The sequence below is a fragment of the Heptranchias perlo genome, chromosome 9 (assembly GCF_035084215.1).
Source record: "Heptranchias perlo isolate sHepPer1 chromosome 9, sHepPer1.hap1, whole genome shotgun sequence".
NCBI classification, from domain to species: Eukaryota; Metazoa; Chordata; class Chondrichthyes; order Hexanchiformes; family Hexanchidae; genus Heptranchias; species Heptranchias perlo.
Genome location: NC_090333.1, coordinates 30,583,317 through 30,608,892, shown reverse-complemented (window position 1 = coordinate 30,608,892; position 25,576 = coordinate 30,583,317). Strand labels below are relative to the sequence as shown.

The 25,576-nt window shown below is 41.9% G+C and overlaps 1 protein-coding gene across 6 annotated transcripts in view; it reads left to right on the top strand.

Moving 5' to 3' along the window:
• The first annotated feature begins 703 nt into the window (after positions 1–703).
• Positions 704–25,576, top strand: part of slc6a9 (solute carrier family 6 member 9) — a 222,206-nt gene continuing 197,333 nt past the window's right edge. For 3 of the 6 annotated variants that reach the window (XR_010963853.1, XR_010963851.1, XM_067990112.1), the window contains exons 1-2: positions 704–857; positions 24,194–24,379. Coding sequence is in view for 2 of the 6 variants with exons in the window: in XM_067990112.1 (XP_067846213.1) it covers positions 24,350–24,379 (30 nt within the window). In the remaining 4 variants the exon portion in view is untranslated. Of the gene's footprint in view, positions 858–24,193; positions 24,380–25,059; positions 25,263–25,576 lie in introns of all 6 variants that reach the window. The other 3 variants (XR_010963852.1, XM_067990114.1, XM_067990113.1) reach the window with 2 other exon arrangements.

Genomic DNA, 25,576 nt, shown 5'->3' with positions numbered 1-25,576 from the left:
TTGTCTAATATTTCGATTGGCATCTCAAGTGCCTGTCTTGTTTCACCAATGGCCGGAGATAAATTGACAATTTGGTGAGTATTTTTATTTTCACACTCGTGATTAAACTGTTGTCTTTCCTCTTGAGTGTGATTCAAAGATGAGTTCTGAATTGATTGGGTGCACTTAGGTTTGGCACTGGTGGATCCCATTGATGGCAGATTGCCAGCTTTGTAGATGCTTTGGGCTTGTGGTTCCAAGCAAGGTGGATGAAGCTTGCCCCACGAATTGATGCCAGACTTGCAGAATATCAGGCCGTTGATGCAAAATTATATAAGACCTCACGAAATATCAGTGTGCTAGAGTACCATTTTTCCTCTGGATGACGAATTACAAAATAATGCACCAGCTTCCCTACAATATATATATATCATTGAAATCTCTTCAGGACAGATTAGGTGACATTTATTTTGAACGGGCTGCAACAGCAGTAGAATGAACAACGGGAACTGCATTTCACCAAGCCCTGCTGCATTTCATTTCTAACAAATGTCAACAGTCTCTCTTGCTTTTCCTCGGCGATCCGTGCACTGGCAATTCGCCTATCACGTAAATGCGAAAGTGTCTGATGCTCCCAGGAGGAGGAGGAGGGGGGGGGGGGGAAGCACCAGTACAAATAAAATGTGAGGCTTTGTAAGAGGAGGAGGAGTCACAGACCCGAGTGTATTTCAGTGGATCATTCAGTGCGAGAAAGGCTGACGCAACTCACAGGACCAAATCTGTTCGGAAGATCTCCACCATAAAACAAAGCAAAGAATTGTGTGTGTTTTATTTGCAAAAACGCTCATTGATGATCGGATCTGCGAACACACTGAGAGGTAAGGGCCATGCCATCGTTTTGCATTTTACGTCTTAACACTCATCTCTTCAGGGTCTTTCTCTCTCTCTCTCTCTCTGTGTCTCATTGGTGGGGGTTTGGCATGCTTCAATATACTGGGAAGGATTTTTTTTCTTCTTCTTTGTGTTTTTACTGCAGCGAGCGACGTGTTCAATAAGATCCGACTAGGTTTGGCTTTTGGTCGGACGTGTGGACGTGGTCAGTGTGGGAGTGGGAGTCGCAGAGGGTTGAAGTTTTAAATGTATATGTGTGTGTGTGTGTGTGTTACATGTCCACCGCAATGAGACTTGCTCCCCGGAAAAGGGGCTCCTTTCATTGCAAAGTGATAGTGACTCGAACACGTGGCAACTCCTGCTGCCAAGGGACTTATTCTGCAACGAGCTATACGGAGGAAAAACAGCCAGAGTCATCTCATCTGTAATGCAACAGCAGTCCGGACAAGTGAAATTATGACAAGTGTATCCCCCACAGATCGGTGCAACATTAAAGCCCGCCGCCACTGTAGGAGACGTGCTGTCAATACAAATGTAACCTTTAAAAAATCTCTACATGCCCCCGATCACAAAATATGCGCCTCTTTCGATCAGAAGGCGATCACGTTTAAATAATTGCAGCATTTACACGTTAGGTAATCTTACTTTGCCGATGTGTAATGCTTCAGTTTCTCGTGGTTTTTAAAAAAAAATACAACATTATGAATTACTGTTCCCTTTAATTAAGAGCCGACGAAGCGTACTTATAAAAGATGCATTGCCCGAGAGTATTCGGGGAGGTTTTCCACCGATAAGAAAAAACCCAGCAAACGTTGGAAATCTGAAATAAAAACAGAAAATGCACAGCATCTGTAAAGGAAAAATACAGGTGATGTGGGTTTCTCCTGCTAGAGGAAATACACAGCAAGCCGGTCAGCACCTGTAAAGAGAAAGGACAGGTTAACATTTAGGATGTAAGACACTTCCAAAGGGTCATGCATCCAATTAGCCTTGTCTTTACTATTTGGAGATGCCAACAGACCTGCTGTGCATTTCAACATTTTCTCCATTTCTATGTTGGATTCCTGGCACAGTCTGCTATGCAAATGTTTGGCTGTCTAGAAAAGTTTGGGCTGCAGCAGATCTGTTTTAATATATGTTCTTAGAATGTAGGCAGCTCTGGCAAGGCAGTGTTTCATGCCATACCTAGGTAGCCCTAAGGGCTTTAACAGTCTCGAGGGGCCGTATGGCCTACTCCTGCTCCTATTTCTTATGTCCTATTTCTTAACAGTCAACCATATAGGTGGAAGTGGAAAAACTTGAAGGTCAGACTAGATAGGGATGCGAGGTTCCTTCCCTGGAAGGACATTGGTGAACTAGCTGGGCTTGCATGCAAACAAGTTTAATTTCAGTTTCACAATTTGCCATTGTGGGATTATGAACTCACAACCTCATGAATTTCTAATCCAGTACCCTTGGTCACTGTACCCCTAATGTTACAGTTGCCAAAGTGTGCACTGTTGCAAAGATGATTTTGCATTTTGATATTTGTAGTCGATTTTTAAATGACTAATGACATGATCGGTGATGCCATTGGAACCCCTGCACGTTTCTTTGTTCACAGATGGCAGCGCCATCTCCACAGATTTTTCTGGTAACATAGAAACATAGGAAATAGAAGCAAGAGTAGGCCATTTGGCCTTTCGAGCCTGCTCCGCCATTCAATAAGATCATGGCTGGTCCTCTATCTCAGTACCATATTCCCGCTCTCTCCCCTTGATGCCTTTTGTGTCTAGAAATCTATCTAGCTCCTTCTTAAATATATTCAGTGATTTGGCCTCCACAGCCTTCTGTGGTAGAGAATTCCAAAGGTCCACCACCCTCTGAGTGAAGAAATTTCTCCTCATCTCAGTCCTAAATGTCCTACCCCATATCCTGAGACTGTGACCCCCCCTCATTCTAGAATGATGGCTGTTATGAGACATTCAAGTTTTCATGATAGGTAGGTTTCAAGAATTCGGTTTGGATACTCGTTTGGCAAAAATCACTGGGACTGATGGCATGGAGTGCACAGACCATGTATTCCTGAAACTGATCTCCTCTGTGAAAGCTTGAAATATGGGTAATGTGCGAAAGAATTTTTGCAACAAGGTGATATCTTTAACCTTTGCAACTATGCTGCAGCAAAGAATTGCAATAAATATAAAGCATTGTGGCTTTAAGATGCAACATAGGTGGAATCTTTGTGTTGGTAAGTTGGGGTGAAATGTTCCACCATTTTCTTTTACTTTGATTTGAAAGCTCTCACTGCATTGCACTCCCTCTGACCAAATTTAACAGTTATCTTAATTCTTTCTGTCTGTTTGTATTTGTACATATATAGATGTTTCTGTGTATCTCTGCTTTGCTAGGTTTTGGTGTGTGCCTCTCCTCTGTTTTGTTGTATGATTCTGTTTCTGTGTCTCTAGATTTCTCACTTAATTCTTTACTCACGTATGTAGTCTGATGCACTTAATCATTCCTGTACTTGTCCAGATTCAGAACTTGTACATTTTAAATGCAGCTATTCCGTTGCAAGGATGTCCATTGATTGATATCAAGTCACCACACTAACATCTTCTGTAGTAGGAATACATGGACAGATTGTATCATTTCAAAGTCAGGCCCTATTTACACTACAAAGACACCAATTTCCTTTGGTGTGAAACCAAAGAGGGGTTTTACTATGCATCAATAATTGTCCAATTTAATCGACAGTGGGGTCCATACCAGATTGCCTCGAGGATGAACTGCAGAATTTAGCAAAGTGCATGCAGCATCAATGACAGACTTTCTTTGCATAATGTGTCAATCTTGGGATGGTTTTGACCAAAAATAAAAAGTAATCTTTATGAATTAATGGTTTAATGATATTGTATAGAAAGCTTCTGGTCTTGATTTCAAAGTCACTTATCCAAGCACTAAAATCACAAAAGATGTACTGATTTCTTATTTCATGAATTGCAGTTGCAAGAATTTATTTTCATTCCATGAAACTTTATTCTTAAATTTTAAGGAGGTCACATTTTTTTTCTCTTCAGTTTGAATCATACAGTTTATGCATTCACATGGCCTTCTGTTCTTTTGCAGAATATTTTCTAATGGTTTGAGCTTTAAAAGCTGCAGGTAGCTGTTCTTAGACCTGTAGCTATTTTAAGAAAGAAAAAACTTGTATTTACATAACGCCTATCATGACCTCAGGATGTCCCAAAGCACTTCGCAGCCAATGAAGCATTTTGAAGGGTAGTCACTGTTGTAGGCTAAAACTGCAACCACAAACAGCAATGAGATAAATGACCAGAAAATCTGTTTATTTTGATGGTGTTGGTTGCGGGTTAAATGTTGGCCAGGTCATCAGGAGAAATCCCCGCTCTTCTTCAAATAGTGCCATGGGATCTTTTATGTCTACCTGAGAGGGCAAAAGGGACCTTGGTTTAATGTCTCATCCAAAAGACAGTATCCCAAGCAATGCAGCACTCCTTCAGTAAGTAGAAAGACTTGCATTTATATAGTGCCTTTCACGATCTCAGGCGCGTTACAGCCAATGAAGTACTATTTTGCAGTGTAGTCGCTGTTGTAATATAGGAAATGCGGCAGCCAATTTGCACACAGTAAGGTCGCACAACAGCAATGTGATCATGACCAGATAATCTGTTTTTAGATGTTGGTTGAGGGATAAATATTGGCCAGGACACCAAGAAGAACTCTCCTGCCCTTCTTCAAAATAGAGCCATGGGATCTTTTACGTCCATCTGAGAGGGCAGACAGGGCTTTGGTTTAACATCTTATTCGAAAGATGGCACCTCTGACACTGCAGCACTCCCTCAATACTGCACTAGAATGTCAGCCTAGATTTTATGTTCAAGTCCCTGGAGTGGGACTTGAACCCACAACCTTCTTGCTCAGAGGCAAGAGTGCTACCCACTGAGTCACTGCTGAAACTGTAAAACTTGTTTTGCCTATCTGTTGATTTTGCATGCGCACTTTATGCTAAATGTACAGTAACACTACAACAATGAGCATTTTCCAGGCTTATCTTTATTACCTTCCTCTCCATTTTGCCCCAAATAACTGTCCGCTCTCCAATATCTCACCCAAGTAGCCATTCTCCATGTGTGAGCTTGTAGGCTGTTTGACTAGGGAGATGGAGAGAGGAAAAGATGGGGATCACAGGTAAAAAGCTGCTCCACATTCCAAGGCTTTTTAAAAGAAATCTTCTCCTGATCATATTCTTGTACTTCCAGATTTCCACATTTCCACATTTCTAGCAGTGTCTCTGGATAACAATAAAGAGTGGAAAGCTTGATTGATTTTATTCACCCTCCTCAGCCCTGTAAACCTGAACCCTAGCTGATCTTGCCCCTCCCAAGGCTTGGAATTCTGACGCCAGTTGTGGGGCCCTTTCCCTAAAGGTACCCTGCCTGAGATGAGCTGACTATGGGTATGTTGCCATACGGACCAGGAAGGGCAGCGACCTGTCTGTATGGCACAGAACACAACATGCCGCTGAAATTCCTGGGGTTGGGGAGGGAGTTTCTAGGTTGCAGTGGAAGCAGAGGAGCATCAGAATTTATGGTGGAACAATGGATCTGACAAGGCGTCTCCCTTTTCAGCCCTGTTGGAGCATTTTTGGCGGAAGACTCATAGCACATGCGTTGGCATATTATAATCCAGTTTAAGTGAAGGAAATACGTTGTACAATCTATTTCCCTCAGTTACATTCTTAGCATCGCTAGACACCTGCTCGAGCTGTTGGAGAGGGAATTTAAAATTTAACGGCCGATTGATTGTATTGCTGAAATTGAGAGTAGGCACTAGCACCTTTAAAATTTTTTCAGAAGATGATTATAATGTACCACGGGTCGCTGACACCGCCACAGCAAAATTCCTCCCTATTCCCCGCACTCCCACCCCCTCCCACCCCAATCGGGTGGGACCCCCCATCATGGCAGAAATCGGGTGGGTGCAATTCTATGTAAATCCAATAGGAATTCAGGAGAAACTTATTTACCCAGAGAGTGGTGAGAATGTGGAACTCATTACCACACGGAGTGGTTGAGGTGAATAGCACAGATGCATTTAAGGTCAGACCCCAGGATTTCTGATAGGATCAGGGACATTGACAGTGGGCAGGCAGAGGTGCCACCCAGCCCCAGGTCTGCCCCCAAGACTTGGCCAGTAATTTCAGGGACCACATCTTCTGTGACAGCAGTTGCCACAAGCTGAGTTTGACCGTAAGATTTCAGCAACTAATCCAGAAACCAGAACCTTTCAAATTTTGTTTTATTTATGGGGGTGGGGGGGGGGGGTGGATATGTGGAAGAACTGGCTAGGTGACAGAGTGCATCACGTACAGACTGGTAGAACTTAGGATTGTGCCTGTGATTTCTCCCACATGATGCATTCTCAGTCTCAGCCAACCCACCAGTGTTGGGGGCGGGGGTGGGGGGAGGGAGGGGAGTGTTGATTGTAACTCTGTTACTAATCAGTCGTGATGTCAACAAAATTCACTTATTACAGTGGCAGATACTTCATAACCTCTGAGGAACAACATTCCAGGAAAGATGACTAAAAATATTTCATTTATCCAGTCTGCAATTTATCACAGACCTTTCCCATCTCCTCCCAATGTGTATTTTTCCATTTGGGTTTAAAACACTGAACTACCACAGCGTTTAAATTACCATAATAAATAAATAATGAAGGAAAATAGTAAGAAAATAGTCCACCCAGTCCATCACCAGCATCTCCACACGAAGGAAAATAGGTGAGCACATTATTTAAATATGTTAAATACATTGGTGATTGGATAAAAGTTTCTTCTGTCTACCAGTTTTAAGGATCTTTCATGAAATGAGCTTGGCCAGAATGTCCTTCTTCCTATCAGTTGTTATCTCCTACGTAGAGATGTCTATAGTAACAACAACTTGCATTTATGTAGCGCCTTTAACATAGAAAAAATGGCCCAAGGTGCTTTGCAGAGGTGTAAATCCTACAAAAATTTCTACTAACTTGGCAAAGTCCCTCAAAGAGGCCATTAGACTGACACATTTGGGAAATTGTAGTGCCATACTGATGCACCAGGGAGGTGCTTTTGAGAAAGCAGGGTTAAGCCACAATGTGGAGGGAGTTCTGCCCTGTGTCTAACCTGTGCTATGCCCAACCTGGGAGTTGTAGGTGTTGCCAATAGAGGGTACATTTTCTGCTTGCTTGCTCCTGGCATGGATCCTCAAATACCAGGAGCATCTATCAGGAAGTCAACATCAACCTGCTTTTATCGTAGTAAACGTAGTAACGTAGTAAAATGTCTGAAGGCGCTTCACAAGAGTGTTATCAAACAAAATTTGAAACCGAGTCACATAAGGAGATATTAGGACAGATGATCAAAAGCTTGGCCATAGAAGTAGGTTTAAAGGAGCTTCTTAAAGGAGGAATGAGAGGTAGAGAGACTGAGAGGTTTAGGGAGGGAATTCCAGAGCTTGGGACCTAGGCAGCTGAAGGCATGATTAAATCGGGGATGTGTAAAAAGCCAGAATTGGAGGAACGCAGAGATTGCAGGCAAAACTGTAATTGAACAATGGGTGGCCTTTAAGGAGGAGATAGCCCGGGTATAGTCTAGGTACATTCCCACGAGGGAGAAAGGTAGGGCAACTAAAGCCAGAGCTCCCTGGATAACAAAAGAGATATAGAGTAAGATGAAGCAGAAAAAAGGGGCGTATGACAGATGTCAGGTTGATAACGCAAGTGAGAACCATGCTGAATATAGAAAGTTCAGAGGGGAAGTGAAAAAGAAAATAAGAGAGGCAAAGAGATAGTATGAGAATAGACTGGTGGCCAACATAAAATGGAATCCAAAAGTCTTCTATAGGGATGTAAACAGTAAACGGGTAATAAGAGGAGGGGTGGGGCCAATTAAGGACCAAAAAGGAGATCTACTCATGGAGGCAAAGGCCATGGCCGAGGTACTAAATGAATACTTTACATCTATCTTTACCAAGGAAGAAGTTGCTGCCAGAGTCTCAGTAAAGGAAGATATAAGTGAGATACTGGAAGGGCTAAAAATTGTTAAAGAGGAGGTACTAGAAAGGCTAGCTGTACTTAAAGAAGATAAGTCACCCGGTCTGGATGGGATGCATCCTAGGTTGCTGAGGGAAGTAAGGGTGGAAATTGTGGAGGTACTGGCCATAATCTTCCAAACATCCTTAGATGCGGGGGTGGTGCCAGAGGACTGGAGAATTGTAAATGTTACACCCTTGTTCAAAAAAGGGTGTAAGGATAAACCCAACAACTGTAGGCCAGTCAGTTTAACCTCGGTGGTGGGGAAACGTTTAGAAACGATAATCCGGGACAGAATTAGCGGTCACTTGGACAAGCATGGATTGATTAGGGAAAGCCAGTACAAATTGTTAAAGGCAAATCATATTTAACCAACTTGATAGAGTTTTTTGATGAGGTAACAGAGAGGATTGATGAGGGCAATGCAGTTGATGTTTATGGATTGTCAAAAGGCGTTTGATAAAGTGCCGCATAATAGGCTTGTCATCAAGATTGAAGCCCATGGAATAAAAGGGGCAATAGCAGCATGGATACAGAATTGGCTAAATAACAGGAAACAGAGAGAAGGTTGTTTTTCGGACTGGAGGGAGGTGTACAGTGGTGTTCCCCAGGGGTCGGTACAAGGACCACTGCTTTTCTTGATATATATTAATGACTTGGACTTGGGTGTACAGGGCACAATTTCCAAATTTGCAGATGACACAAAACTTGAAAGTGTAGTGAACAGTGAGGAGTTTAGTGATAGACTTCAAGAGGATATAAACAGGCTGGTGGCATGGCCGGACATGTGGCAGATGAAATTTAATGCAGAAAAATGAGAGGTGATACATTTCGGTAGAAGAATGAGGAGAGGCATTATAAACTAAAGGGCACAATTCTAAAAGGGGTACAGGAACAGAGAGATCTGGGGGTATATGTGCACAAATCATTGAAGGTGGCAGGGCAGGTTGAGAAAGCAGTTAAAAAAGCATACAGGATCCTGGGCTTTATAAATAGAGGCATAGAGTACAAAAGTATGGAAGTCATGATGAACCTTTATAAAACACTGGTTCGGCAACAACTGGAGTATTGTGTCCAGTTCTGGGTACCGCACTTTAGGAAGGATGCGAAGGCCTTAGAAAGGGTGCAGAAGAAATTTACTAGAATGATTCCAGGGATGAGGGACTTTAGTTATGTGGATAGACTGGAGAAGCTGGGGTTGTTCTCCTTGGAACAGAGAAGGTTGATAGAGGTATTCAAAATCATGAAGGGTCTAGACAGAGTAGATAGAGAGAAGCTGTTCCCATTGGCGGAAGGGTCAAGAAACAGAGGACATAGATTTAAGTTGATTGGCAAAAGAAGCAAAGGTGACATGTGGAAAAACTTTTTTACACAGTGAGTGGTTAGGATCTGGAATGCACTGCCCAAGGGGGTGGTGGAGGCAGATTCAGTCATGGCCTTCAAAAGGGAACTGGACAAATACTTGAAAGGAAAAAATTTGCTGGGCTACGAGGATAGGGCAGGGGAGTGGAACTAGCTGGAATGCTCTTGCATAGAGCTGGCACGGACTTGATGGGCCAAATGGCTCCCTTCCGTGCTATTACTTTTCTATGATTCTGTGATTTCGAAGTGTCGTAGGGCTGGATGAGGTTATAGAGATAAGGAGGGATTTGAAAACAAAGATGAATTTTAAAGTCGAGGCATTGCCGGACTGGGAAAGTGGCCAGTCCATGATTTTCCATCTATTAAGTTTAAGGGACCGAAAATTATGGCTGCATAATTTCCTGATATGCGCTCCTGATGGGTAAGGCTCCACAGTGGGAGCACACAAATGGGAAATTTACCCTTTGATAACAAAATTCACCAAAATAAATATATATAGTAAAAAAAGGTTTGGTCTGAAATTCTAACTCACACTTCCATTGTGACCTTTTGAGACCCTTCCTGTGTTTTCTGATTGCCAGGCATTAGCTGTCGAAATCTGTAGGGAGGGAAAGAACTGAAAGATCCTACAGAGATAAGGCACTCCACCACATTCCAAGACTTTCTTTTAAAAGAAACTTTCTCCTGGATTTACGATACAAAATGTGGTCACTGCACAAGTGAAATGTTATCCAGCTTTCAAGTCACCATTGTGTGAGAATTAACACCTGCTTCTCCTGATCTAACTTGTTGCTTATATCTACATGTGTAAATTGTCTACTTAATAACTGTCAGGGCGAATGGGGGTATCAGGGAAGTGTTGCCCGATAAAGCTTCTATTTATACTGGTGCCATTTAATTCAGATTCTGGAAGACTGGTGTCTGTGAGCTGGTGTTCCTGATGTTCACGCTGCTAAATCAGACTCCCTTATCCCAGCGGTGGACTCACAGACCCACAAAAGCTGCTACTGAGATTTGGGAGCTGGATTTAGCAGTGTAAACTCTAAAACTGGCCTATGGACACCAGTCTTCTGGAATCCAAATTAAAATGGAGCCAACATAAAAGCAGCCAAAGACTTCCATTCTTGGTACTGCGCCTTTTTTACAAAATGTATTTTAAGAATGGTAGGTCCGTAGAAGAATATTCTTGAAAGGGAGAGACGTAAGTGAAATCTTTTCCCGACAAAAGATTTATAATGTCATGTATCTGACATTTTTTCTTTCCTGAAGATTGATTATTTGTTTTTTGTTGCAAGACTGCACCCAACCAAGGCCATTTATTTGCAATTTTCACAGAAAAGTGGCTGTTATCACAGAATGCGATCTCAAAAACACTGGTAAAAATCCTGGACTTCCAAATAATATAATTGGAATTTGACTTGTTCTTACGCCACAAACTAGTCATAATAACCTTGGTCATTACCTCTTCAAACCCTCACTTTACTCTCCATGTGGTTGGATTTGATGTAAAGATTACAGGGCAGCACATGTAATCTGATTAAAATTAGCTGTATGATTTGAACGCCTCAATCTGCATAAAGCCAGGAGGAAGTAGGAACTAATAATCTCAAGTTTAAAGAATGTTTTTTTGTCTTATTTCATGGAACTTTAACAATCATAAAGTGTATATTTTAAAATTATCCAGAACTGTAATGACAATTCAGTTCTCCAAAGGTTAAATCAAAACAACCTATAGCCCTTCTTCATCTATCGACATTGATGGCCTCACTATTTCCTATAGTCTACAGTGGAGCTGCATTGCTAAACCCACCTCCATCCCGCGAAACCCTTATCCACACTTTTGTCACGTTCAGAATCAATTATTCCATTCGTAACCCCAGTGGCCTTCCATTGTCCACCTTCCACAAACATGTCCAAAATATAGCTGCCCACAGCCTGTCCTGAACTAAGCTCCACTCTACCATTTCCCCTGCCCTCACTGACCGATTCTGGTTGCCCACTCTCCCAATGCACCCATTTTAAAATCCTTGTTCTCGTCTTCAAATCGCTCCAAATCTTTGCACCTCCCTACTTCTGCAACCTCCTCTAGTCCTACGTCCCCTCCTGTATCCTTCACTCCTCTGACCCTAGCCTCCCCCCCCCGCCGCCTTTCACTCACCATTGGTGTCAGAGCGTTCAATTGCCTTGGCTTTATTCTGTGGAAGTCGCTCTCTAAACTCTTCCACCTCTCTACCTCTCTTTTCTTTTTCAAAAATGTCCACAAAATCTACCTTTTCAACCTAACATTCAGTCACCTCCACTCATCTCTCCCATTGCTTGGTGAACTTTTCCTAGTTATTTCTTTGTCATGTGCCTTGTGATATTTTGTACATTAAAGGTGCTATATAAATGCAAGTTGTTGTTGTTGCCTCCAAGTAACTTGGCTTCCTCTTTTGTACCAAATAACTCTTTTCCTTCAATAAGTCTTAACTGTTTTTAAAGCCTAACACTTTCCAATATTTGAATACTGCTCACCTGGGAGAGGCTAATAACACAACTTTTTTTTTATTTGTTCATGGGATGTGGGCATTGCTGGCAAGGCCAGCATTTATTGTCCATCCCTAATTGCCCTTCAGAAGGTGGTGGTGAATCACCTTCTTGAACCACTGCAGTCCATGTGGTGAAGTTCTCCAACAGTGCTTTTAGGTAGGGAGTTCCAGGATTTTGACCCAGCGACGAAGAAGGCGATTACATATGTATTTACAAGGGGAGAGGTGGTTACCGAATGGAAAGTGAAGGAATTTATTGGGAGAAGCACAGTTGATGAGATTGGCCTCAAAATTCCTCAGGTCGCGAACCCCCAAGAAATTTTAGCCCCATTGTGTTTTCATAACAGGAGTTGATTGCAGTGAGAGAGGTAGCAAAGGAAGGTAGTTCAAAAGAGAACTGCACTAGCGGATTTTGCCTGATGGGCAGCCAGGAAAGTTGATGGAGTCAGACTCAGAGAAATTAAGTACTGGCAACAGCAGAAGGAGGTGGCTTTAGTCTTGGCTACATTGAGCTAAAGGAAATTTTAGTTGATCCGGGACTCGATATTAGACAGGTAATCGGATGGTATAGCAACAGCTCCAGAAACAGTGATGGTGGCAGAGAAGAAGGCTGGGATTCTCCTCTTCAGTGCGGAGTTCTGGCAGGGCATGATTTCTGCCTGTTCCTCTGAATCCGCCCAACATTTCCCTGGGTTGGTGGTCATTTGCGATGTACGGCTGGAACCCGGCAGGATTCCGCAGCCGAAAGGGAGTCTGCCGGTGCAAAAAGAAGAATCCCAATGTAGCTGTTACAGGGATAAAGCTGCAGCACCACAAGTGCCAAGGGACAGAAGTGCCCTGAAGACAGCATCAATGTTCCCGCAGAAACCACGACGAGACCGAGGGTTTGGGTCTGAATTGATGGGAGAGGATATCAAGGATATGTGAGACACACCATGTGTGTTTGGGAGGAGAAACCACTGGCTGAGATATAGTCACTGCATTCTGTTAGCTAGGAGTAGAACCATGAGAGATCGGTGCTATGGAAGTGCACCATCGAGGAAGCAGTTGAGGAGCATAAGATGGTCAACAATATTGAAGGCAGCTGATAAGTTAAGGAAGCCGAGAAACGGCAGTCACACAGGATGTCACTGATGACTTAGATGACAGCGGTCTCAGTGTTGTGGGTGAGTTGGAAACTGGATTGGAGGGATTTGAATAGGGAGCGTTGAATGCATGGTTGGGTCATGATTTATTCAAGGGTTTTTGCAATAGGGTAGTACTTTGAGAAGATCGAGAGGCTGATAGTGGGCTTTTTAAGAAGGGATGGTGGGAACAGTTTTGAAAGAAAGAGTTCAGACAAATGGCAGTAGGGAATATTGGAATAGGGAGAGGTGGGACAGTGTGGACAAGCATGGGACTCAGAAAGGGAAGCTAATGGTTAGCTGGGTCAGAAAAAAGGGTTGAGGGAACAGGTTTCATGGAGACACTGAGCCTGATGTGGGCTAGGGGCAGATGGGGGGAAAAGCTGAAGAATATATAGCTCTACCTCCCTCAATTTTTCCTTTTTCTTACAATCTTCTGGCTTTTAAAATACTAAAATTGGTGTCACCTGACTACCAGTTCATGAGTTACCTTGTCTTTTATTCTTTTCATCCATGGCGGCGTCTAGTCTAAAGCCCTTCACTGTGGTTTCTCAGTTTAAACTTCTCTTCGTCTTTCAGCAGCAAAATTAAATAGGCAACACAAGACTATAGATCTTAAACAAAAACAGAAAATGCTGGAATACATAGCAGGTCAGTCAACATCCGTAAAGAGAAAAAAGAAATTAATGTTTCGGACCCTTCATCAGAACTGAAAACTAAAGGATAAGCAAGCAGTTTAGTACAGTTGGGACAATTAAAGAGAAAAAAAGATGGGAAAGAAACAACAGATACACCAATCAAAGAGAAGAAGTTAGTGGATTGAATGACCTGCAAACGGCTTAACATAAAACTGTTTGATGATATAAAATATCATCATAGTGAGGCAATGTTAGACATTAAAAGAACAAAGGAACATGCAAATAATTAAAAGGGGAAAAGATTTGAGAGGCCCATGCAAACAAAAAAGGTTAGAAATTGGGGGAACTGAACAAAGAGAAGAAAAGCAATGTGCAGATGCAGGCCGACCGAAATAAAATCAGAAAATGCTTGCAATTTTTGCCTTCATCGCTTGGGCAATAAGCCTGCGGAGCGGATTGCCCATATGTTGTAGAAGCTGCCTGAATTTCAATGGGAGGTCAATCCACTCCATCAGCTTATTGCCCAAGTGGTGAAAGTGAAAATTACTTCCCAGTGGGGCCAAAGGTGCTCGGCCCTAATGGTGGATCTGCAGAGCAAGTTGATGAGCAGGAGGCCTGTCGGAGGTGGGACCACCAAGCAACCTGTACGCCTGGATTAACCTGGCATACAGACATGTTCAGCAGCGCAGTTGAGCCTGGACTCTCAATAAGAATTTTGGCTCATCAGTAATATTAGCTCCCTTCTAAAGGGTGCTGATTAAGCCTAATTTTAAAAAGTCCTACCGAAGGAACCGGCTAGACATTAGTCAATTTTCCCTTCCCTGCGGCAAGGCCCTAGATGCGCCATGCTGCAGTGGGTGCCCACTGACACCGTTCGCATTATGTGAACCAGCTCTGATTCTGGATACTGTGGCAAGGTCAGGAGTAGAGGTCACCAGTGTCTGTTCTGTCACACTTCCACTGGTGGAGCAAGGTTTTTCAGCCCTAGTGAGTCTGTCAAATAGAAAAAACAGCAACAACTTGGATTTATATAGCACCTTTAATGTGGTAAAACAATCAAGCTAACAGGGCTGTGTTCTAATAAAGGGTCTACACCTAAAGTGTCAACCTGCCTCCCCAGTTCCCTGGATATCATCAGACCCAGCCCACATCACCAGCACCTTCTGGTATAAAGAAAATGAAGGATAGAGATAAGGTTTGAAGTCACTAAAATGAATGGAGCTGAAATTCTAGGAGATCTATGGGACGGGACTTCTGGCTGCCACTCTGCTCTTGTGTTGACTCCGTTCTAAATGTCGGGACAGGGCACGTGCACATGGTCAGAGCTAGCAGGAAAAATGGCATCATTTGGTAATCAATCCCTCTGTTCTTAGCAGAATTCCCAGGATAGCTCGACATGGCCTCAAAACTGCTCATGGATGTAGGGGGTAACCAGAAACCATCTTCTGTCACAGATTGGGCGTTGTGTTGGGGGCCAAAAATCCAGTGGATCTGGGTTCTTCCCCTCCCCCACCAAAGACAATCCTCCCGATTTCTGTCCTCCCCTACCCGAGGAATTTTGGACCCAGTGTTCAACCATGGGGATGCAGCATAAAATGGGCATCCAATTCACTACGGGCCTGTTTTGCGTAACTGGTGGAGACCAATTTCACCCCTAGGAGTCTTTACAAGAAACAGGGTGGGAAAAACTACTGCAGGTAGTTATGGGAGTCAATAGGTTTAAATAAATGTCTGCAGAATGCCCATCAACAGTGATGGAGAGAGGGAAGTTCAAGAGGGAAGGGAAAAATCAGCAATGGAGTATGTAAGGATAAGGGATGGATGGAAATTGGAAGCATAGTTAATGGAATTCACCAAACCAGAATAAGAGCAAGAAGCAGCACCAACCGTCATCATTTTAATGGAGGAAGAGGTAAGGGAATGGAACAAAGACTACATAGGTAGAAAGAGGGATGAGGTCGTGCAGGTAGATTTTAAGGAGCTAGGAAATAAATTAATAAGCAGGGGACCTCAAAGGTAGTAATCTTTGGATTACTCCTGGTGCCACACACTAGTGAGTTTAGAAATAGGAAGATATAGCAGATGAATGCGTGGCTGGAGAGATGGTGCAGGAGGGAGGGCTTTAGATTCCTGGGGCATTGGGACTGGTTCTGGGGGAGGCGGGACCTGTACAAGCCAGATGGGTTGCACCTCAACAGGGCCGGGACCAATATCCTTGCAGGGAATTTTGCTAGTGCTGTTGGGGAGAGTTTAAACTAGCTTGGCAGGGGGATGGGAACCTGAGTATAGATTCAGAAGGGAGAGAAACAGCTGGAAATGGAAGGCAGAAAATTATTAAGTGAGTTTGAAAGGCAGAGGAAACAAAGGTTAGAAACTAGACAACAAAGAAGTGGTATATACTGCCTGGACTGTCAATAAGAATTTGGGCACCCACTGCAGCATGGCGCATCTAGGGCCTTGCCACAGGGAAGGGAAAATTGACTAATGTCTAGCCGGTTCCTTCGGTAGGACTTTTTAAAATTAGGCTTAATCAGCACCCTTTAGAAGGGAGCTAATATTACTGATGAGCCAAAATTCTTATTGACAGTCCAGGCAGTATCTACCACTTCTTTGTTGTCTAGTGCTAATGGTATATACCTCATTGCAAGGAGTATAGTGAATAAGGCAGATGAGCTGATGGCACAGATAGCCACGTGGAAGTATGATATCATAGCTATTACTGAAACATGGCTTAAAGAGGGGCAGGAATGGTAGCTCAACGTTCCTGGTTACAGGGTTTTCAGACGAGAGAGAGGGAGGGATAAAAAAGGACAGTTAAAGAAACAATTACAGCTGTAAGGAGGGATGATATGTTAGAAGGATCATCAAATGAGGCCATATGGGTTGAGCTAAAGAACAAAAAAGGGGCAGTCACACTGCCGGAGTGTACTATAGACCGCCAAACAGTTAGAGGGAGATAGAAGAGCAAATATGGAGGTAAATTTCTGTGAAGTGCAAAAACAATAGGGTAGTTATAGGAGGGGATTTCAACTACCCTAATATTAACTGGGATACAATCAGTGTAAAAGGTGTAGAGGGCACAGAATTCTTAAATTGCGTTCAGGGGAACTTTTTTAGCCGGTACGTAGCAAGCTCAACAAGAGAGGGGCAGTTCTGGATTTAGTTTTAGGGAATGAAGCTGGGCAGGTGGAAGGAGCGTCAGTGGGAGAGCATTTTGGTGGTAGTGATCATAATTCAGTTAGATTTAGCATAGTTATGGAAAAGGACAAAGATAGAACAGAAGTAAAAGTTCTAAATTGAGGATAGGCTAATTTTACTAAGCTGAGAAGTGATTTAGCAAAAGTGGACTGGAAACAGTTACTTGAAGGCAAATCAGTGTCAGAGCAGTGGGAGGCATTCAAGGGGAAGATTCAAGGGGTTCAGAGTAAATATGTTCCCACAAAGAAAAAGGGTGGGACTGTCAATACCAGAGCCCCCGGTATGACAAGGAGCATACAAGGTAAGATAAGGCAAAAAAGGGAAGCTTATGTCAGACACTCAGAGCTCAATACTGCAGAAAGCCTAGAGGAGTATAGAAAGTGCAGGGGTGAAATTAAAAAAGAAATTAGGAAAGCAAAGAGAGGGCACGAAAAAATACTGGCAGGTAAAATTAAGGAAAACCTCAAAATGTTTTATAAATACATAAAGAGGAAGAGGATAACTAAGGAAGGAGTAGGGCCTATTAGAGACCAAAAAAGTAACCTATGTGTGGAGGCAGAAGATGTGGTATGGTTCTTAATGAATACTTTGTGTCGGCCTTCACAAAAGAGGAGGACAGTGCAGTGAGGGGGATAGCTGAGGAGGAGTGTCAAATATTGGATGGGATAAACATAGTGAAAGAGGAAGTATTAAGGAGATTAGCATCTTTGAAAGTAGATAAATCGCCAGGACTGGATGAAATGTATCCCAGGCTGTTAAGAGAAGCAAGGGAGGAAATAGCGGAGGCTCTGACCATCATTTTTCAATTCTCCCTGGGTACAGGTGTGGTGCCGGAGGATTGGAGGACTGCTAATGTTGTAACATTGTTTAAAAAGGGAGAAAAGGATAGACCGAGTAATTACAGGCCAGTCAGTCTAACCTCGGTGGTGGGCAAATTATTGGAATCAATTCTGAGGGACAGGATAAACCGTCATTTAGAAAGGCACAGATTAATCAAGGACAATTAACATGGATTTGTCAAGGGAAGGTCATGTCTGACTAACTTGATTGAATTTTTTGAGGAGGTAACAAGGATGTTCGATGAGGGTAGCGCATTTGATGTAGTCTATGTGGATTTTAGCAAGGCTTTTAACAAGGTCCCACATGGCAGACTGGTCAAAAAAGTAAAAGCCCATGGGATCCAAGGGAAAGTGGCAAATTGGATCCAAAATTGGCTCAGTGGCAGGAAGTAAAGGGTAATGGTCGACGGGTGTTTTTGTGACTGGAAGACTGTTACCAGTGGGGTTCTGCAGGGCTCAGTACTAGGTCCCTTGCTTTTTGTGGTATATATTAATGATTTAGATTTAAATGTATTGGCCATGATTAAGAAGTTTGCAGATGATACAAAAATTGGCTGTGTGGTTGATAGTGAAGAGGAAAGCTGTAGACTGCAGGAAGATATCAATGGACTGGTCAGGTGGGCAGAGAAGTGGCAAATGGAATTCAATCCAGAGAAGTGTGAGGTAGTGCATTTGGGGAGGTCAAACAAGGCAAGGGAATACACAATACATGGGAGGATACTGAGAGGTGTAGAGGAAGACAGGTACCTTGCAGTGCATGTCCACAGATCCCTGAAGGGAGCAGGACAGGTAGATAAGGTGGTTAAGAAGGCATACGGGATACTTTCCTTTATTAGCCAAAGCATAGAATATAAGAGCAGGGAGGATTTGTTAGAACTGTATAAAACACTAGTTAGGCCACAGGTTGAGTACTGCATACAGTTCTGGTCACAACATTACAGGAAAGATATGATTGCACTAGAGAGGGTACAGAGGAGATTTACGAGGATGTTGCCAGGACTGTAGAATTTTAGCTATGAGGAAAGATTGGATAGGCTGGAGTTGTTCTCTTTGGAACAGAGGAGACTGAGGGGTGATTTATTTGAGGTATATAAAATTATGAGGGGCCTAGATAGAATGGACAGGAAGGACCTATTTCCCTCAGCAGAGAGCTGAGTAACCAGGGGGCATAGATTTAAAGTAATTGGTGGAAGGATTAGAGGGGAGCTGAGGAAACATTTTCTCACCCAGAGGGCGGTAGGTGTCTGGAACTCACTGCCTGAAAGTATGGTAGAGGCAGAAACCCTCATCACATTAAAAAAGTACTTAGATATGCACATGAAGTGCCATAACCTACAAGGCTACGGACCAAGTGCTGGAAAGTGGGATTAGGCTAGATAGCTCTATTTCGACCGGCGCAGACACGATGTGCCGAATGGCCTCCTGTGCCGTAAATTTTCTATGTTTCTAAAGAGCTCCAAATATCCTGTAAAAAGTCAGATTTAGCTGGGACCCCTGCAGGCTCCCATAGCAAAGAAGTGAGTACAGTTACGAGAATCGTAGAACCATAAAATTTTATAGCACAGAAGAAGGCTATTCAGCCCATTGTATCTGCTGGCTCCTTAATAGAACAATCCAAAACTAATCCCATTGCCATGCTGTCTTCTGAAAATCCTGTATCTTCCTCAGCTTCAGAATATTTATTCAATTTTCTCTTAAAAGATGCAGTGGTCTTTGCCTCAACTACTCTTTGTGGCAAAACATTCAATGCTCCAACAATTTGGAAGAAATTTCTTCTAATCTCTCTCCTCATGTTCTTAGTGATAATTTTAAATAGATATCTCTTCACATTGATGAGTCAATCACAGGAAATTGTTTCTTTCCCCATTCACCCTTATCAAAACCCTGCATAATTTCAAAAATCTCAATTAAATCTTCTCTTAGCCTTCTCTGCACCAGTTTAAATAGTTCCACTTTCTTAAATTGATAACCCCTCATTACTGACGTCCCAAGTAAAGGAACTAGTTTTTCCTTATTCACCCTATCAAAACCTTGCATAATTTTAAAAAGCAATATCAAGTCTTCTCTCAGCTGTTTCTGCTCCAGTGGAAAGAGCTCAAGTCTCTCCTCATTACTATAGTTTCCCATTCCTGGCATCATCCTGGTGAAGTTATTGTACATGCTCTATGGCTTTAGTGTCCTTTTTATTGTGGGGCTCCCAAAATTACACACAGTACTCTAACTGTGGCCTGACCATTGCCTTGTACAACTTCATTATTACTTCTTTACTTTTGTACTCTGTGCCTCTGTTGATAAAGTCCAAAATGCAATTGATGTTTTTAAATTTTATCTACCTCCACCCACGCTTTCAGGGAATTGTGCATTTGAACCCCTAGGTCTCTTTGTTGATCACACCCTCAGTGTTTTTCCATTGAGTTTACACTCCATTCCTTGTTTTTCCTTCCAAAATGGTTCTTTCATCAGCATGGCAGAACGGAAAGAAGGCAAGCTACCGTTGTGATGCAGATCAATGGAAGGACAACTTGCAGTTTCGGCATAACATCAGCAGGTCCGCTGAGAACTGAAGGACTAGAAGCTTAAGGAAGGGACACAGGATAGTAAATGATAAGAAAAGAAAGATAAAGGCTTTTGGAGAATAGCTGTGAAAGAAGTCAGTAAAGTCACCAGAGAGAAAACAATCAGCGAGGTGCTGGACAAACCATAAAAGGCCCATAGTAAAGGTGGAAAAATGACCAGAAACTGAAATCCTGGAAACAGAGACGACAGGGCCAACTTTAGATGTAAACAGAAGAAGCAAGAAAATAGCAGGTGAATGCTTAATATGTTTGTATGACATTCCCCGATCTGCCATTTTAATGCAAGCATTTATTTCAATTGGGTTAACACTATCGCTAAAATAGCGGACAGAGGATTGTCATAGGAACATGTTCAACATTCATCTGTTAATATCACCGGCAGTCATTTCTAGGCTATTATCTGAAACTGGAGAAAGTGAGGAAGACTGGTGTATAAAAATAAAGTTGTGATTAAAGCTATCAGAATAGGGAAGTTCTGGTGAAAAACTAAAGTGAAGTGAACAGGAAAAATCACAAGGAACCACAAGTGAGGAGAACATAAAAAACCTACAGGGGGATATAGACAGGCTGGGTGAGTGGGCGGAGATTTGGCAGATGCAATACAATATTGGAAAATGTGTGGTTATGCACTTTGGCAGAAAAAATCAGAGAGCAAGTTATTATCTTAATGGCGTGAAACTGGAAAGTACTGCAGTACAAAGGGATCTGGGGGTCCTAGTGCAAGAAAATCAAAAAGTTAGTATGCAGGTGCAGCAGGTGATCAAGAAGGCCAACGGAATGTTGGCTTTTATTGCTCGGGGGATAGAATATAAAAACAGGGAAGTATTGCTGCAGTTATATAAGGTATTGGTGAGACCGCACCTGGAATACTGCATACAGTTTTGGTCTCCATACTTAAGAAAAGACATACTTGCTCTCGAGGCAGTACAAAGAAGGTTCACTCGGTTAATCCCGGGGATGAGGGGGTGGACATATGAGGAGAGGTTAAGTAGATTGGGACTCTACTCTTGGAGTTCAGAAGAATGAGAGGCGATCTTATTGAAACATATAAGATTGTGAAGGGGCTTGATCGGGTGGATGCGGTAAGGATGTTCCCAAGGATGGGTGAAACTAGAACTAGGGGGCATAATCTTAGAATAAGGGGCTGCTCTTTCAAAACTGAGATAAGGAGAAACTTCTTCACTCAGAGGGTATTTCTGTGGAATTTGCTGTCCCAAGAAGCTGTGGAAGCTACATCATTAAATAAATTTAAAACAGAAATAGACAGTTTCCTAGAAGTAAAGGGAATTAGGGGTTACGGGGAGCGGGCAGGAAATTGGACATGAATTTAGATTTGAGGTTAGGATCAGATCAGCCATGATCTTATTGAATGGCGGAGCAGGCTCGAGGGGCCGATTGGCCTACTCCTGCTCCTATTTCTTATGTTCTTATGTTCTTAAATGCAGATGAACTAGAAGCAGAACACAATAGTAAATAAAGCAAACCTAGAGGAAGAAATTGAAATCCAAAGCATATAGCCAGAAGTAAAGGAACGAAGATTGATAGAAACTAAAGGCAGTCAGGATACTAAGTGAATGAAGGGCTCACATAGAAGAAATGGGAAAAGGAGCTAGCTTTTGAGCAGACAATTAGGGTGAATCTGAGAAGGAGGAATCAAAAGAAACGCAAAGAGCTGATAGCCAATTTAATTACAGTTTAAAGGCTGTCTTGCATAACGGGAATTGTTGAATAAAGCGTATCTAACAAAGGATAAGAGTCAGTTGAGAAAGAGGAGAACAGTAAACAATATACATCTGGACTGGACGAAGTCTGAAGGACATTTAATATTTCATTGCTTTTGCAAATGAACAAATAAATCTTTTGTTAAATAAGGAATTGTTGAGTTGTTTACAACACTGCCCAGAAGTCTCTCACTCACACACACTAACATTCTTTCACAACTAACTATAATTCCTCTCTCTCTCTCTGTCTCTCTCATATTACTTGACTAGTGTTAGACTAATGCTGCTGTAATGGTTCAGCATTGTGCCCTTGTACTTCAATCAGAATTCTTTTCAAATGAGTTATGATTCAGACTCAACTGGAATATTTAAAAGTTAGAGTATTCTTCATGTTAAATGAAGTTATGACTATAGATATTCACAGGTTCACTGAAACTCCTCAATCCTTGATGCTTGGCAGACCTGTTTCTGTGTTGTAACATTTTATGATTCTGTATGTCTGTCAGTAAAGATTGTTCCCTTTAGCTTTGTAGCTCACAAATATCATTAGACTATTTGAAATAATGCGTATAGGGCATGCTATTTCCCTGTAACTTGCAATGAAAAAAATCCAATTAATTACTGCTGTTCAGTCATGCATTACAAAAACACTTTAGTTTTTTTTTGCATAGAACTGCATAGAATGGTCAACACAGGAACAGGCCATTCGGCCCGACTGGTCCATGCCGGTGTTTATGCCCCACGTGAGCCTCCTCCCAACCCTCTTCATCTAACCCTATCAGCATAACCTTCTATTAATTTCCCTGTCATGTACTTATCCCTTTAAATCCATTCTCCTGCCCAAGTTGGTCCATCTTCACTTCCTCGAGAATCCGCAGATGCTTACTGCATGACAACTGGTCAAATGACATGATTCAAATACTGGGGCCTGCTGGCCATTTTAAATAAGTTTCTCTACGTCATGGGATTAAATTAATAAGAAATAATTGAAGAGGTATTAATTATAAAGAATTATGCAGGTAGGAACGTCCCTCCTGTAGTTGAACACCTCCAATGTTATTGAGGTACAGAACTTGAACTGGATCTGGAACCTTCCTAGCTTGTATGGTTCAGTATCAATAGGTGCATTTACCCACTGAGTCACAGCGAGTAAAGAAACTCTTGGGAATCAGTCGTAAAAAGAATTGCTCAGAGCAGGACATAGATTATTAAAATTTCTGAACACTTGAAGCTGTTTTTATTTATCTTTTATATGAACACTTTAAAACTTTATAACAAAAAATGGGGTAGATTTCACAAAGTTATGCTCAATAATAGCGTGTAAGCCATGCTAAACTATGCCTCTGAATTCTTGATGTGCGCTCCCATCATGCACAGCCCTATCTCAAAATTATACCCCAGTTATTTCAACTTTACATGAAGGATTCCATCAAAACATTGTATTAATTAGTGTTAATAGTAGTCAGCTTCTGAATTGGAGAAATACTATCTTGTTTTTATTGTTGGCTGCTTGTACTGTGAAAAGTGCCAACACATTAAGGACCATGTAGAATCCAATGGGATTTTTCAATACCAAAACCATGGGGCATGCTCATAAATAATGCGATGAAGCAAAATTTGGTTCACATGGTGATATACAGCAAACAGATGTACCGCTGTTTTTAAACGTGTGAAGCATTGAGGGAGCAAGACTGAGACTCACTTACTGACCAAATTTACGAACGCACATTGGGCTTCAGAATCCTACAAGTGAAAAAAAATCTAAATATTCATTCCTGCTGACTCTCATCGTCAACATGCTATTCGTTATCTGCCTCTCTACTGCAGTGAGCTTGCAACTCACCAAGTTTACTGAGAACATTTATATTACTTGATACTGAGTCATACATGCGTCATATAGCAGCAGAGAGGAGAAAGTGTATTAGTGTGAAAATCTTTTGTGCGTAGTATCTCAGTAGAAATTATTCAAATGATTTAGAAAATGTACTTCAGCTTTTTGATTGTTATCATTAAAAGGGAGAGGGAGAGAAGAGAACAGTGAGGGGGAGATTGCAAGATCGTGCATTGTAGTGAGAGAAAAAGGACTTCAAGATAATATATCTAAATGTATAAAAATGCATCTAAACTTAACTGGGAAATGTCGCCCAGATATTGCAACTTAAAGAAAATATTGGAATAAAACCCCCTCTGGTCGACAGTCTGACTATTGAGGTGCGATAGATCTGGACTGAAATAATGCCCCTTGTGCCACATGTCATTTCAGAGTGCTCATGGTTCCTGGATTAGTAACACTGTGAAGAGAATCTCATTACAGCCGCAGCAAGAGAGAGGCAGAGGGCAGCAGTGACTGGACAGAATTGAGCTGGATAGAAGTTCTTGAAGAGCGTGCTGTGAAAGCTCTGAACAATTCATTCAGACCATGGCTGACAAAAGCTCTGAAGCCATGCTGGTAAGACCTGGAAAATATCATTTAATTCTTTTATTTTAAAAAAATATTTAAGTTCCAAAGTTATGTTGGTTAAATCTAGAAATTATCTTTTTTTAAAAATCAGTTTGATTTTGTCTGTTTGGCAGTCTTGTTTTCTTGTGAAAGGGATGTGTTACAAGCTCGGTTCTACTGTAGATGTCTTCTTAGGGCCAGTGGTGACTGTTGCTCCTATAAGTGGTTTAAGCATCTTGCTTTTATGGGGGGTCTTGACTCACACTGCTTTATATTGACTTGCATGATAGTGTAACCCAGGGATGTAACAATATCAACACCTTGTGATCTGGACTGGTTAGTCATGTTTTGCGTACAATTGCTTCATTCTCTCTTATGAGCAAACAATTATTGAGATAAGGCCTGATACGAATCTATCAGCTGCTTTATTTCTTAATAAGGTGAACGTACAGAATGGCAGTTATGATCGGACTCCCTTAATTCAAACAGTACAACATTATCTTTGTACAAAGATACAAAATAAAAAACATGCCATGCTACCCTACTTCAGTGACTTAATCAAGATGTCTTCTCACTGTTCCTCCAGAATTTTAGATTATCTAAGCCTGACTAAAGCTTTTGCAGCTCTCTATTTAAAAACATGACTACCACCATGTGGGTTTTTGATCATCTCATTTACGTCCCAACAGGAGTTGGGGTATTGTTTCTGACCCTTCTCCTTGACCAAGGGTTGGTTGGAAGAGTTGCTAATCAAACCTGAGTCCCTTCCTTTGAAACTAGCTGCATGCAAAGCTCACCAGAAAAGGGATATTCCAACCCTCTGTGATCTGAATATTTGCTGAGAGCCCCTGGGATGAGACAATGACTCCCGAATTGTTCTTGATTACCCCAGGTAAGCACCAGTGTCTGGCTTTAATACATATTCTCCAAATGACTGCAGTCTATGGCCTTTATTTTTAAACTTGTGCAAGCACACTTCGTTTTAAAACTTGAATTGCAACTCTTATCAAAACCTTTCTGGGGGTATAACCTGTTTGTATGGGTTATTCTTGCTATTTAGCAGATGGATTATTGAACTTTGATGAACCTGTTGGCTGAGTGAATCTTAATTAATGAATGGTTCTGAAGACAAGTGCAACTTTCACAACATGATAGTTATGTCTGTCTAATATTGATAATAAAGGACATCACAATCTGTTTTAAACT